Source organism: Sus scrofa, chromosome 12 (assembly GCF_054392235.1).
Source record: "Sus scrofa isolate SSC_HxYL_T2T_F1_AM1 chromosome 12, Sscrofa_HxYL_maternal_Yorkshire_Landrace_v2.0, whole genome shotgun sequence".
Taxonomy (NCBI): Eukaryota; Metazoa; Chordata; class Mammalia; order Artiodactyla; family Suidae; genus Sus; species Sus scrofa.
In genome coordinates, this window is record NC_139394.1 from 47334837 (window position 1) to 47347414 (window position 12578).

Below are 12578 nucleotides of genomic sequence, written 5' to 3' on the forward strand. Positions count from 1 at the left end.
CAGAGGCGTGCTCAGCTCAAAGAAAACAGAGCAGCATGTGTACAGGAAAGCTATTACTTGTAAATAAAGCAAGAAAAGTGAAATTGTCAATACTTCTATAAAGTTTCCCTTAACTCTTCTAATTGCAACAACTACTGACCTCATAGAACGTAGTATACGATTTTATTATATAATACATTTACTTTATAATTATCATTTGTATCCCACTCTAATCTATGTGCTTTTTAAAGGGCAAGGTAAATTTTTTCATTAAAAAGAAAAAGAAAAGACAAAATTCACAACCAAAGATGAAGTAGCATTAGGTTAACTAATATTGACATTACTTTGGACTATAAATTTTAAAATATATATATTACCATAAATAACATACTAGCTGCAACTGATGTTACCAGAACTGAAAGCAGGATTTCACATGAATTTTTCTCACTTTCTTACTAGCTTTTGCTGATAGTGTTTTTTTTTCCCCCTGGATCCTTACTCTTCTAGCCAAGCCAAAATTTTGCATGTATTAACAATGCATAACAATAAAAAACAAAAACAATACAGAATACAGCTTTTATATTATTGAACTTTATGTACAAAATCATTTGATTTCAAATAAACATTTAATGTAAAAACAAACGTTCTTTTAAACTGAATTTTTTTTTACATCTACTGTACCATTCAAATGCTTTATCATCTTACATGATTTCTTCAAAATCTCTTATCAAGGGTACATATAGAAAAGCATTTTTTTTTTATAAATAGAAACAAAGGGAATTTTTTCAGCTTTTATTATAAGATGACATAAAAAGTTTACTCAACAGAAGTAATTTCATTACTATTTGGGGGAGGGAATCACCAACTTTTTGTGCAAACAATGCTAGCCTTCTTTTAAGCATTAAGAGCATAACTGCTTAAGAAATGACATAAGCAATAATTCTACACCTACATCTCCCCTAAAATAATCTATTTTTTTCTTTTTTTACATATGTGCACAGCTTTAGCAAATTAAAGCCCGAGAGAAATGCTCGAAATCCACTATCCAGAGGCATAATCAGAGTTTACTGGAACTCATCATTTGGAGAGCTTACCAATTAAGGAGTCTGTAATGAAAGCTGCAGTTTCCCTCTTTCCTATTTTTTTTTAACACAAAAATCAATGACTAAGAACTTAATACTGGATGACAAATCACATCCACACTATTAGTTAAATAGCCTCACAGTTAAACACATCTTAAAGACCAACCAAATCAGTATTTACATTTTATAAATTTCTGGACACCATTAGAAAGCTTATATATCCCTTCCTTAAACAAAATAGGGAACTGCATCTGATGGTGGTGGAATGAAATAAAAAAATTAAAAATACCTGTATTTACAGCAGCATTGATCCTTTATAAATAAAGAATATGAAAATGCAGTTATCTTTAAGGGTAATAAAAAATTGAGGTGATGTTACTCAACCACAGTGCTTGGAGTTGGAATAAAAATCTATTGTTGCTTGTTAATGTGCCAGTAGTGAAACCACTTTCTGTTGGAGAGAATCCAACTGCAGATATGTGCATAAAACACATAGAACACAGGGCAAAATTGCTCAAAACGATTCAAGTCAGTTTATCTGTATTGGATATTCTAATCATGAAATACATTACAAAGACATCCTGGCAAAGAAAAAAAAAGTTACAACACTTTCTGGGTTCATTTTTATAGAACATTTCCTTCCTCAAAAGTGTCATCTTAGAAATCTCAAACTCGTTCTTCCCTTGGTTTACAATCCTAATGAAGAGATGTGGACAGTTGATTTTTCCATGTGATTACCTAGTGGGGAAAGAAAAGAAAAAAAAAAAAAACAGCAAAACATTCAAGTTTAAAAAAATATACTGGGTGAGCAATGCACAATTATCCATGTAAAAACAAATGGTCAGTAACCTTATAAACCAACATGACATTTCACTGTCGGTCAACAATGTAAAAAATTAACATGTTCCCAAACAGGCCTAAGATGAAGAAGTGCTATTTTTAAATTGTAAAATGAACTTATGTAATGAAAAATATCTTTTATGTTGTAAGTTTTCACTCAAATTGTTAAATGATTTCAAAATCAAGGATCAAAGTATGGTTGCAAATAGTAATGCAACATAATTTCAAAAAATCTTCAGTTTTTAAAAGGGAATCACATTCCAATTTTCCCTCCCCAAGAGAACATCTCACACAATTACAAAGTAGAAAAACAGCCAGTCACAAATGCAAAAAAAATTTTTATAATTTAAGTATATCAAATAATTTCTAGATTATCAAGTCAATATATTTCATAAGACAAATGAAGTTAAAAATACTTTAAAGTATTGCTTTTCATGCTTAAACTTCAGAATGTTTTTAATGACATTGATAAAACTGATATACATGTAATGCTGCATAATGAAATAGAACCCTGATAAAAATATCCTTGTTGAAATCATTTACTTCATCTGACAGTGCCTGTTTGGAACCTATGATTAAAAATAAAAACAAAACTCGTCCTAGAGGCTGAATTCCCTAGAATGAAATTTCAGTGTTTGTCCGTAACATGGGGGTTAGGCCTTTTCAGAGTTTTTGTTTTTTGCTCTGTTTTGAAACCCCTGAGACACCATCTGTTTCCAAAGCTTTCTCTTTTGAGTTAATTTCACTAAATCCATTTGCTGTCCCATTTTGTTCTTCAGTGATTTCTTCATCTGCAGGGGAAGCAGATTCTCCTTTTTCTAATTTTTGTTGCATTTCACGGAGCTTGGTAACAGCTTTATCTATTGACATTATGCTAATAAGATTAAAGTCATGCATGCTGACTAGATGAAGCATGAAGTTTCGACATAAATTCTTCTTAATTATTTTCTGTCCATAGTTTTCTACAAACAGCATACAGGCATGATTCATTTGATTGTCAGCAATAAACCTATTTAACAGAAACAACACAAAACATCAATAGCAATAGAAAGCATTTCGGTCACATCTAATAGTGATAACCATTACAGAACAGTAGGACTCTACCCAAATTCAGTAAGTTACGATTTAACAAGTAGTAAAACTATAGTATAGCTGAGATTCAATCACCCGAATGAGCTTAGAGATTTAAAGAGATTTAACCAAAGTTCATTAAATAAATGTCATTTCTGTTTTTCCTAATGAAATTACATATAGCAATTAAAGTATAAAATATTTTTTTCTTGCCAGCACCAAATTACCAAATTCATTAACTATAAAATATTAACTATTCTTTCAGTTTCCTATTTCAGAAGCAATGTTTCTCTACATTTTCAGTTCATGGTAAACTTTTGAAAAAAATGAAGATGTCACAACAAATGTCCACTGTTAATGTTTTGGTGGAAAGAAAGTAGCATGCATATAACAACGAATACAATTTGAGAGACCCAAACTAAATATGAGAAGGCTGTTATACATGTATGTATAACCTGGTCCCCATGCTGTTCAGTGGAAAAAATAAATGAGAAGGCTGCTCAGTTACCCATTGAAACAGAGTCTAATAGAGTCTGTGTAAAGGTCTTCCTGCAGGTTTGGAAAAACTCCAAAGAGTTTACCAACTCCCCACCACTTTGAAATGCCAGTATAGGAGGAGTTCTTGGAGCAGTGGAAATGAATCTGACTAGGAACCTTGAGATTGTGTGTTCGATCCCTGGCCTTGCTCAGTGGGTTAAGGATCTGGTGCTGCCATGAGCTGTGTGGTGTAGGTCACAGATGTGGCTCGGATCCTGTGTTGCTGTTGCTGTGTCTGTGGCATAAGCCAGCAGTTGTAGCTTTGATTTGACCTCTAGCCTGCGAAACTCCATATGCCACAGATGCGGCCCTGAAAAGAAAAAAAAAAAAAAAAAAAGGTGATAAACAGCATTTCCAGGCATGTAAGCACATGGCATATTATATTTATATATGCCCTAGCAATAAAAGGAAGGAAAATTGGATTACTAAAAAAAAAACAAAACAAAAACAAAAAAGGACACATTAAATAAAAAACTGCTGTTAGATGCAGCTAACACCTTCCTTATACATTCTTTAAGGATTACCGTTTTTCTTTATGCAATTATAATTAAGTTAAATTAGGATATTTAGGACATATTATATTTAAATTAACAGTATTTTATTTTATTTTTTTGGCTGCGCCATGGCATGTGGAGGTTCCCAGGCCAGGGACTGAACCTATGCCACAGCAGCAATCCAAACTGCTGCAGTGACAACACCTTAACTCACTGTGCCACAAGAGAACTCCTAAAATAACAATTTTAAATAATCTAATGTAGATTTATAGAATGTGAAGCAACAAAAAGAGCACGAAAGAAATGGAATATTTAAGTTGAGAAATACCCTACCCATGCTTCATGACATGGAGATTCCATAGTTTCATCACTTCTTTCTCGCCTTCATTAACATCAGAAAATTCCTCAATTTGCTTTAAAAAGAGAAAAAAAAATTTATTAAATACAGAATATATACAATTGAGAGAAGAAAAAAAACAAAGAATGTCAAAAATAGAATTTTTGTAACTAAAAAATACCACAATTTACTTATAGAGAAAAATGGCAATGTTCTTAAGAACAGCATCTATTGAAGTAGTAATTTTAAAAGGGAAACGCTGTTGTGGTGCAGCACAAACAAATCTGACTGGTGTCTGTGAGGATGTAGGTTCGATCGGTCCCTGGCCTGGTGCAGTGGGTCAGGGATTCAGCGTTGCCGTGAGCTATGGCAGAGGTCACAGATGAGGCTCAGACCCTAAGTTGCTGTGGCTGTGGTGTAGGCTGGCAGCTGCAGGTCTGATTCAACCCCTAGCCTGGGAACTTCCATATGCCATGGGTGTGGTCTTAAAAAGAGCACAGATATATACATAAATTGATTAAAAGGAAATTCTAAGTTATGAAAGTTACCTATAAATAAAATGAAAAAACAATACAAAATCACAAGAAGAAAATCTGTATTTCCTTTAGGTGGTAACTTTTTTTTTTTTTTTTTTTTGTCTCTTTGCTATTTCTTTGGGCTGCTCCCGCGGCATATGGAGGTTCCCAGGCTAGGGGTCGAATCGGAACTGTAGCTGCCAGTCTACGCCAGAGCCACAGCAACATGGGATCCGAGCCGCATCTGCGAACTACACCACAGCTCACGGCAACGCCGGATCGTTAACCCACTGAACAAAGGCAGGGACCGAACCCACAACCTCATGGTTCCTAGTTGGATTCGTTAACCACTGCGCCACGACGGCGACTCTAGGTGGTAACTCTTAAAATGACACAATTATAAAAATTATACAAACAATTACATTTAGAATGGATAAGCAATGACATCCTGCTATAGATCACAGGAAACTATATCCAATCACCTGTGACAGAACAGTATGGAAGATGATATGAGAAAAAGAATGTGTGTGTGTGTGTGCGTATGAGGTTGGGTCAGTCTGCTGTACAGCAGAAGTTGACAATACTAAATCAGCTATATTTTAATAAAAATATTAAAAAAAGATAAAAATAAAATATAAAAATTATAATTCCTAAATTCCTTAATTTAGAAAAAGTTCTTTTACACTAAATCAAAAGTTAAGTCACATTAAATAATTAGTTTTCAAACAAAAATAATTTAATCATAAAATTCTAAAATCATTGTCGATGATGATGATGATGTGGATAATAGTAACAATAATTACTGTAATGGTTTTTTCTCTTAGCCATTCAGGATCTTTTTCATCTTCACTATCTACTTCCATTTCTTGTGGACGGAGAGGTAAACAAGTATCACTATGGAAATACAGACGATTGTGTCCACTACTGTATGTTCGTTGCTGTTCCACTTCTCCATCTTCGGATTCAAGAAATTCAGACATGCTTGCTTTTGTTCGTTTTGGCCTAATGGAAAGAAATGCTGACGTAATGTTAAGTAACACAGAGAAGGCTCTTTATATTTCACATCCGTCAAATGGAGTACATTCTTTCCTTACAGGTTTCTACCTAGGTATGCACAAAACTTCCACTGGGAGACTTCTTTAATCCTCCTGTCTATAAGCACTAGGGCAGGAGCGACGTTAACAACACAGAAAAAAGCTGAAAGGAGAAGTGAGAAAACTTCTATAGAAATAGGAGTCAGGGAGGGTTATAAGGCAGTATACCACTCCCAAGACTTAGCTAATACTGAAAGAAGGGGTCCCACCTAGAGAGTAGCCTTGTCTGGCTTCCCTTTATTCCTCCAACATCAGTACAAGTCAGAGAATAAACTTGTTGTGTGACCTTTTTACCTACCTGCACACTAGAATGTGTGTGATAGGTGTTCTCTTTACTGGTCCATTGCGACTAAAAGCAAATCCAGGTTGGCGATGAATATCCTGAGGATTTCCTGCATAGGAGCCATCATAACACTCGTTGATAGATACATCTATCCTAGCACCTTTTGGATGATACTGAAACAAAAAATAGCAAGGTGTTTAGGAAAAGAAAATATTAATTATCCTACTCTAAATACCTACCCCTCCAATTTAATTAATTAAAAAGTATTTGTGGGTTCTTAATGTTTGGAAAACTAAAGTAAGCCAGGAATACCAGCATGGTGAACAGGAAGTCAGGAGACCTGAGGTCAAAAAGATTTGTGTATTTAAAATCCTGGCTGTGCCATTTATTAGCTCGGTAACTTCGTAAGCTTAATTCCTGTCTGAGCAAGGATAAGGAAATTAATTATCACTTAATTAATCACTTAATTCAAAGAACTGGTGTGAGGATTATGTGAATCAATATAGGTACACTATGCAAATATATGTAAATCCTGAATCATTCATTGTAATTCATGAACACAGCATTCCAAATGGAAAAATTTTGGTATATTCTGCACAAAGTACAATTTCTCTTTCCTTTCCTTTTTGGCTGCACCTACAGCATATGGGAATTCCTAGGTCAGAGATCAAACCTGCACACTGCAGTAACCAAAGCCATAGCAGTGGCAATACCAGATCCTTAACCAACTGAGGCACAAGGGAACTCCCAAAGTACAATTTATGAAAGTCAAATTGTTTTATAATGTATGAGTTCAAAAGACTGAAGTTACTTACAACATAATTGAAGATAAATCTGCTATGGCAGAGTTTAAGATGCTTGAGTAAGCTATAAAGTTTGCGGCAATTCAGAGTGCACCAAGGGCAATGTAGGTCATCTCTTGCTTCAGTTTGTTGTCTTGTGTTGTTGTTATAAAGGAACTTTAAAAGTAACAGAAAACAAAAACAGCAAATCTCCAACTTGCATATCTCAAGATATTTTGTTTCAATATCACCTTTAAAAATAGTTAAAACAATTTAAAAGAAAAATCAAGCCAGAGGCATTCTTTTTAATTAAATATGCCAAAACATTTTAGATATAACATGCAAAACAAAGGCATCTCATGATTATGTAAAAACAAGAATCAGTCATGTTTACCTGATAAAATATTCTTAATTTTTGTCGGTTTTCATTAGAAGTATCTTTTCTTGTTTGTAGGTCTGTAGTCAATGATTCTTTAACAGCTGAAAACATATACTTTAATGAAAATATTTGCTTTTAAAAGTGAAATAACTATCTTGTGAAAATAATTAAACAATAAAGGTTTCTCAAAATTCTTCTTGTGTTTTTAACACTCTCAATCCCCTAAATCAGCAACCCTAATGAGCTATTAAGGTCCTTATTGGCAGGAGCCATATTTTCCCTTTAACAACCAGAGTCTATGTCCTAAAACATTATAAAAATAGCCAATTATATGTAGTCACGGTAATTTTTATAATGTTTTAATTTTAAGCACTTTGAGGTCAGAGTGTGGGTTTTTTTTTTTTTTTTATTAATTTATCACACCTGTAGTTGTACAATGATCAGAGTGTGGTTTTGATTGGTCTTTGTATTCCCACTGTACAGCAGTGAAGAAGACATCAAAATGCTGGCTTAACAGAAATAAAAATGATTATATTAACAATCACTCCAAATCCAAAAGCTAATCACTGTGAGTAATTTTCTCTTTGGTTGCACCACAGAATGCACGAGTTCCTGGACCAGGGATCAAACCTGTACCACAGCAGACACAAAGCCAGATCCTTAACCTACTCTGCTACTAAGGAACTCCTCACTTTTTTTTTTTTTTGGTCTTTTTTAGGGTCGCACCAGTGGCATATGGAGGTTCCCAGGCTAGGGGTCTAATTGGAGCTGTAGCCGCCGGCCTACGCCACAGCCATAGCAACGCAGGATCTGAGCTGTGTCTGCAACCTACACCACAGCTTACAGCAATGCCAGATCCCTAACCCACTGAGTGAGGCCACAGATCGAACCCAAGTCCACATGGATGCCAGTCAGGTTCATTAACCACTGAGCCACAACAGGAACTCCAGGAATGCCTCACTCTTAATATTTTTGGTGTAAAACTTCACAGACTTAAGAGTTTTTATCTTCTCTGACATAAGTAGTCATATCATATCTACAGTTTTGTATAAAACTGTTCTCAGTTTCTTTGAAATTCTTTTATCTGTTTGATTGGCCACAGAATATTCTGAGAAGTGCCCAGACTACAATTTACTTGGGAAATCTCTGCCCCGACATGGGTCCTTTCTTTTGCTTTTTAAGACTGTACCTACAGCATAGGAGGTTTCCAGGCTAGGGGTCTAATCCGAGCTGCAGCTGCTGGCCTACGTCACAGCCGCACCAGATCTGAGCTGCATCTGTAACCTACGCCGCAGCTCAAAGCAACACTGGATCGTTAACCCGTGGACTGAGGCCGGGGATGGAACCCTCATCCTCATGGATACTAGTTGGGTTCATAACCAGCTGAGCCACAGTTGACCTCCCATGGGTCCTTTCTTCTATCTCTTGAACCCGACTCTTACAGTGACCTGCACGCAATGGACATTACTGGTATATGCCAAAGATAGCTGCCCTAAGCCTTTGGCCTTCTTAAACAAAATTAGAAAAATATATGTATGCTCTCAGGTCAAGGACAGTGTTTCCATCAGGCAGTTACAAAATGAACGAATACTGCAATCTGGGCCTTAGCTCAGGGGAGCTAACTGCTACAATTTGTAAATGTTTTTCCTCTTAAGGATTTACTGCAAACTTTAACCTGGTGAAAGTTCAGGTTATAATGATCCTCTTCCAGCCCTAAAACTATTCAAACACTCTGAAACAGTGAAGTTGGCTCTACAACATACACAAATGTTGATGTGAATTTTAAAAAGCATACAGTTCCAAAATCTAAAAAGCTCTGAAAACCAATTGTTTTCTCATGAGTTTGAAACAAATTTGGTAGAAAAATTTGTCCTAAATTGACATACAGTTAGCTACCTATATACCTCATTTGGAGGTGTTATATATGGCATATATACTATACTATGCTTTAAAAAAAAAAAAAAAAAAATCCAAAAACCCCCCAGGGAGTTTCCTTTGTAGGTCAGCAGGTTAGGAACCCAACTAGCATCCATGAGGTTGTGGGTTCCATCCCTGGCCTCACTCAGTGGGTTAAAAGATCCAGCACTGCCGCAAGCTAGTGTAGTTGAAGACGCAGCTCAGATCCCTTGCTGTGGCTGTGGTGTAGGCCTGCAGCTGCACTCAGATTTGACCTTTATAGCCTGGAAACTTTCATATGCTGCAGGGGCGGACCTAAAAAGAAAAAAACAAAACAAAAAACCCCAGGAGAGTTCCCTGGCGGCCTAGTGGTTGGGGACCTGGTAGTGTCACTGCCATGGCTCAGGTTTGATCTCTAGCCCAGGAATTTCTGTATGCCAAAAACAAACAAAACCAACCCCACCCCTCATTCTCCTACATACATCTGGCACAAAGGTTTTGCTTTTTGGTTCTTCTTGGCTGAACCTATGTCATGCAGAAGTTCCTGGGCCAGGGATTGAACCTGCACCATAGCAGCAACCCAAGCCACTGCAATGACAATGCAGGATCCTTAACCTGCTGTGTCACAAGAGAACACCCCATCTGGCACAAAGGTTTTGAATAAAGGACTGCTGATGATCACTTCAACACAAAACTTTGTATTTCATATAGGGGAACACTAATTTATTCATAATTTGTCTAATAAGTCAAATAATATTTCCCAAAGAATAATTACGAGAGCAAAAGACCAAATGAATTAATCAAAAACCTAAGTCCTAACTCTGCAGAGCATTATTTTGACAGCAATGTTTTCATACCAATAGTTTGAGCAGGTTTAACTGAACCAGGCTTGTTTTCCTGATGGAGACTCTCTGAATTTCTAGTAGCAAGAGGTTTGGCAATAGGAGCTGTAGATTTATCATTGGTCTCTCCTGTCCAACGAAGAGTGAACTGCAACGTAGGTCCCTGAGAAAATGTTTCAAATGGAGGCAGCCTCTAAAAAAAAGAGAAAACATGAAAAAGAGTGAAGATTCCAAAATAATGAATTGAAAGACATTGTAGAAATATTTAAAAAAAATTTTTATTATGATACATCAATACAGATTTGACTTAAATCAATAGATTTTTCCTTAAAAACCCCAAATGCCCACAGATCATCGGGTTGGCCTCAGGGTGTCTAAAAGAGGCAGCCACTTATTGGCAATAACTGAATCACTGCCCCACATAAACAGATTTTCATATTTTTCCCAAGTTCGCAGAAGAAATACTACCATTTTTTACTTTTTGGTAACCAACAAATTAAAAACAAAAACTCTATGATACCTGAAGCCTACCAGTTTGCCACCTCTTAGATGACTGATACTTTCTTTGTGTTAACTGAATGATTATAGCAATTACTATTTTTCTTTGACTTCTCTCAGCTTCACTGACGACTGCCCTTGCTTCTCTTTGAATTTTAGGACACTGAACTATGCTGGCTTTCCTCCTCCACCTCTAACCACTTATAAAACAACCCTTCTCTTTGGCTCCTTAATTCCTTCCTAATACTTAGCCGTATTTCCCTATCTCTCACTCATCCTCAAGGATTTACCTATTACACAGATGATCCCAAACTGGACCTCCATTCTTTATACTTGAGCTCTAAACCCATATACCTTCGACTGTCTCATGGATGCTGCCACTTGGATATCAAGGTCACCCTGAACTAAAATATGTTTAGATGTGAATCTGTTATCTTTTCTTTCCTTCCCATGTACAATTATTTTTGTTCCAATATTATCATTCCACTAGTGACCCTAAATTAAAAATTTCAGAATTACATTTGACTCTTATTTTTTGCTTTTGCTTCTATTGTATATAACAACCAAATATAGATCCTTACTACTTTATTACTAGAATATCTAAGCTGTTTTCCCTACTTCTCAATCCATATCCAGAAGACCAAATAATCTTCTCAAAGACTGCTTTCTTTCTTTTTTTTTTTGGTCTTTTTGCCTTTTCTAGGGCTGCTTTCTGCAGCATACGGAGGTTTCCAGGCTAAGGGTCTAATCGGAGCTGTAGATGCTGGCCTACACCAGAGCCACAGCAACATAGGATCTGAGCCGTGTCTGCAACCTACACCACAGTTCACGGCAATGCAAGATCCTTAACCCACTGAGTGAGGCCAGGGATCAAATCTGCAACCTCATGGTTCCCACTCGGATTCGTTAACCACTGTGCCACGACGGGAACTCCCTCAAAGACTGCTTTCATGCTATTTCCTTTTACAGAAATCTTCAGTGGGTTCCTACTTGTTTTACTGCTATAGAAGTCTAAATTTCTTTTGTACCTTCATTACAAATAATCCTCTTAAAAAACATAATTTTAGACTAGAATGAGGTGAAAGTATAAGCATATAAACTGATTTTGACAGTCTATATGCAGGAATTTATCTTATAAAAATACTTGCAATGCAAAAAGATACATGTACAAGTATAATCACATTTTTGAAAATGTGAAAAAAATTAAAATAATCAAATTATCCAAAATGACATTGGTTCAGTAAGTTATGTGACATTTATCTAAAAGAGTAACACAGAGCTATTAAAAAGAAGCAAATCTATATGACCTGACTTAAAAAAGGATGCCTATTTCATATTGCCTCAATTTCTTGGGAAAAACCATTAACTCAAGATATATAATCCTTATTTGTTCTGAATAAACTTAAAAAACCTTTAAGAAATTTAAAACATAAAGACAGCAAATACCTATAGATAATTCAAGCACTACAGATTAAGTATAAAGAAATAAACATTTAAAATCCCATTACCTAGAGATAATCACTATTATGATTTTTAGTAAAAGGTGGTGGGTATGTATTACTAGTTAAAAATGAAATATCACGGAAATCTTTTTGTGGGGCAGGTGAGGTCACGGGAATCTTGTCAAAGTACTGTTCTTTTGAATGGCTATCTTTTCAAAATCTTTTTTTTTTTTTTTTTTGTCTTTCGTTGTTGCTATTTCTTGGGCCGCTCCTGTGGCATATGGAGATTCCCAGGCCAGGGGTTGAATCGGAGCTGTAGCCACCGGCCTACGCCAGAGCCACAGCAACGCTGGATCCGAGCCGCGTCTTGAATGGCTATCTTTTTAGATTTAAGGTGTTTCCCAATTATTCACTATCTAAAATTTTCTGACAAGATCTGTTATGTACAATTTTTCTGTTAACCAGTTACAACTAGCTGTGACAAGACTACAAAATGAAAATATTAGA

At 35.8% G+C, this 12578-nt stretch overlaps 1 protein-coding gene across 5 annotated transcripts in view; it reads right to left on the reverse strand.

Annotated features, from left to right (window-relative positions):
* Window positions 1–554: 554 nt before the first annotated feature.
* The window catches only part of SUZ12 (SUZ12 polycomb repressive complex 2 subunit), a 48413-nt gene continuing 36389 nt past the window's right edge, over window positions 555–12578 (reverse strand). For all 5 annotated transcript variants that reach the window (XR_014821398.1, XM_084985206.1, XM_005669069.4 and 2 more), the window contains 7 exons: window positions 10147–10324; window positions 7409–7494; window positions 7048–7191; window positions 6248–6405; window positions 5659–5857; window positions 4337–4416; window positions 555–2910 (listed from right to left, as the gene is read on the reverse strand). Coding sequence is in view for 4 of the 5 variants with exons in the window: in XM_084985206.1 (XP_084841332.1) it covers window positions 2565–2910; window positions 4337–4416; window positions 5659–5857; window positions 6248–6405; window positions 7048–7191; window positions 7409–7494; window positions 10147–10324 (1191 nt within the window). In the remaining variant the exon portion in view is untranslated. The remainder of the gene's footprint in view (window positions 2911–4336; window positions 4417–5658; window positions 5858–6247; window positions 6406–7047; window positions 7192–7408; window positions 7495–10146; window positions 10325–12578) is intronic.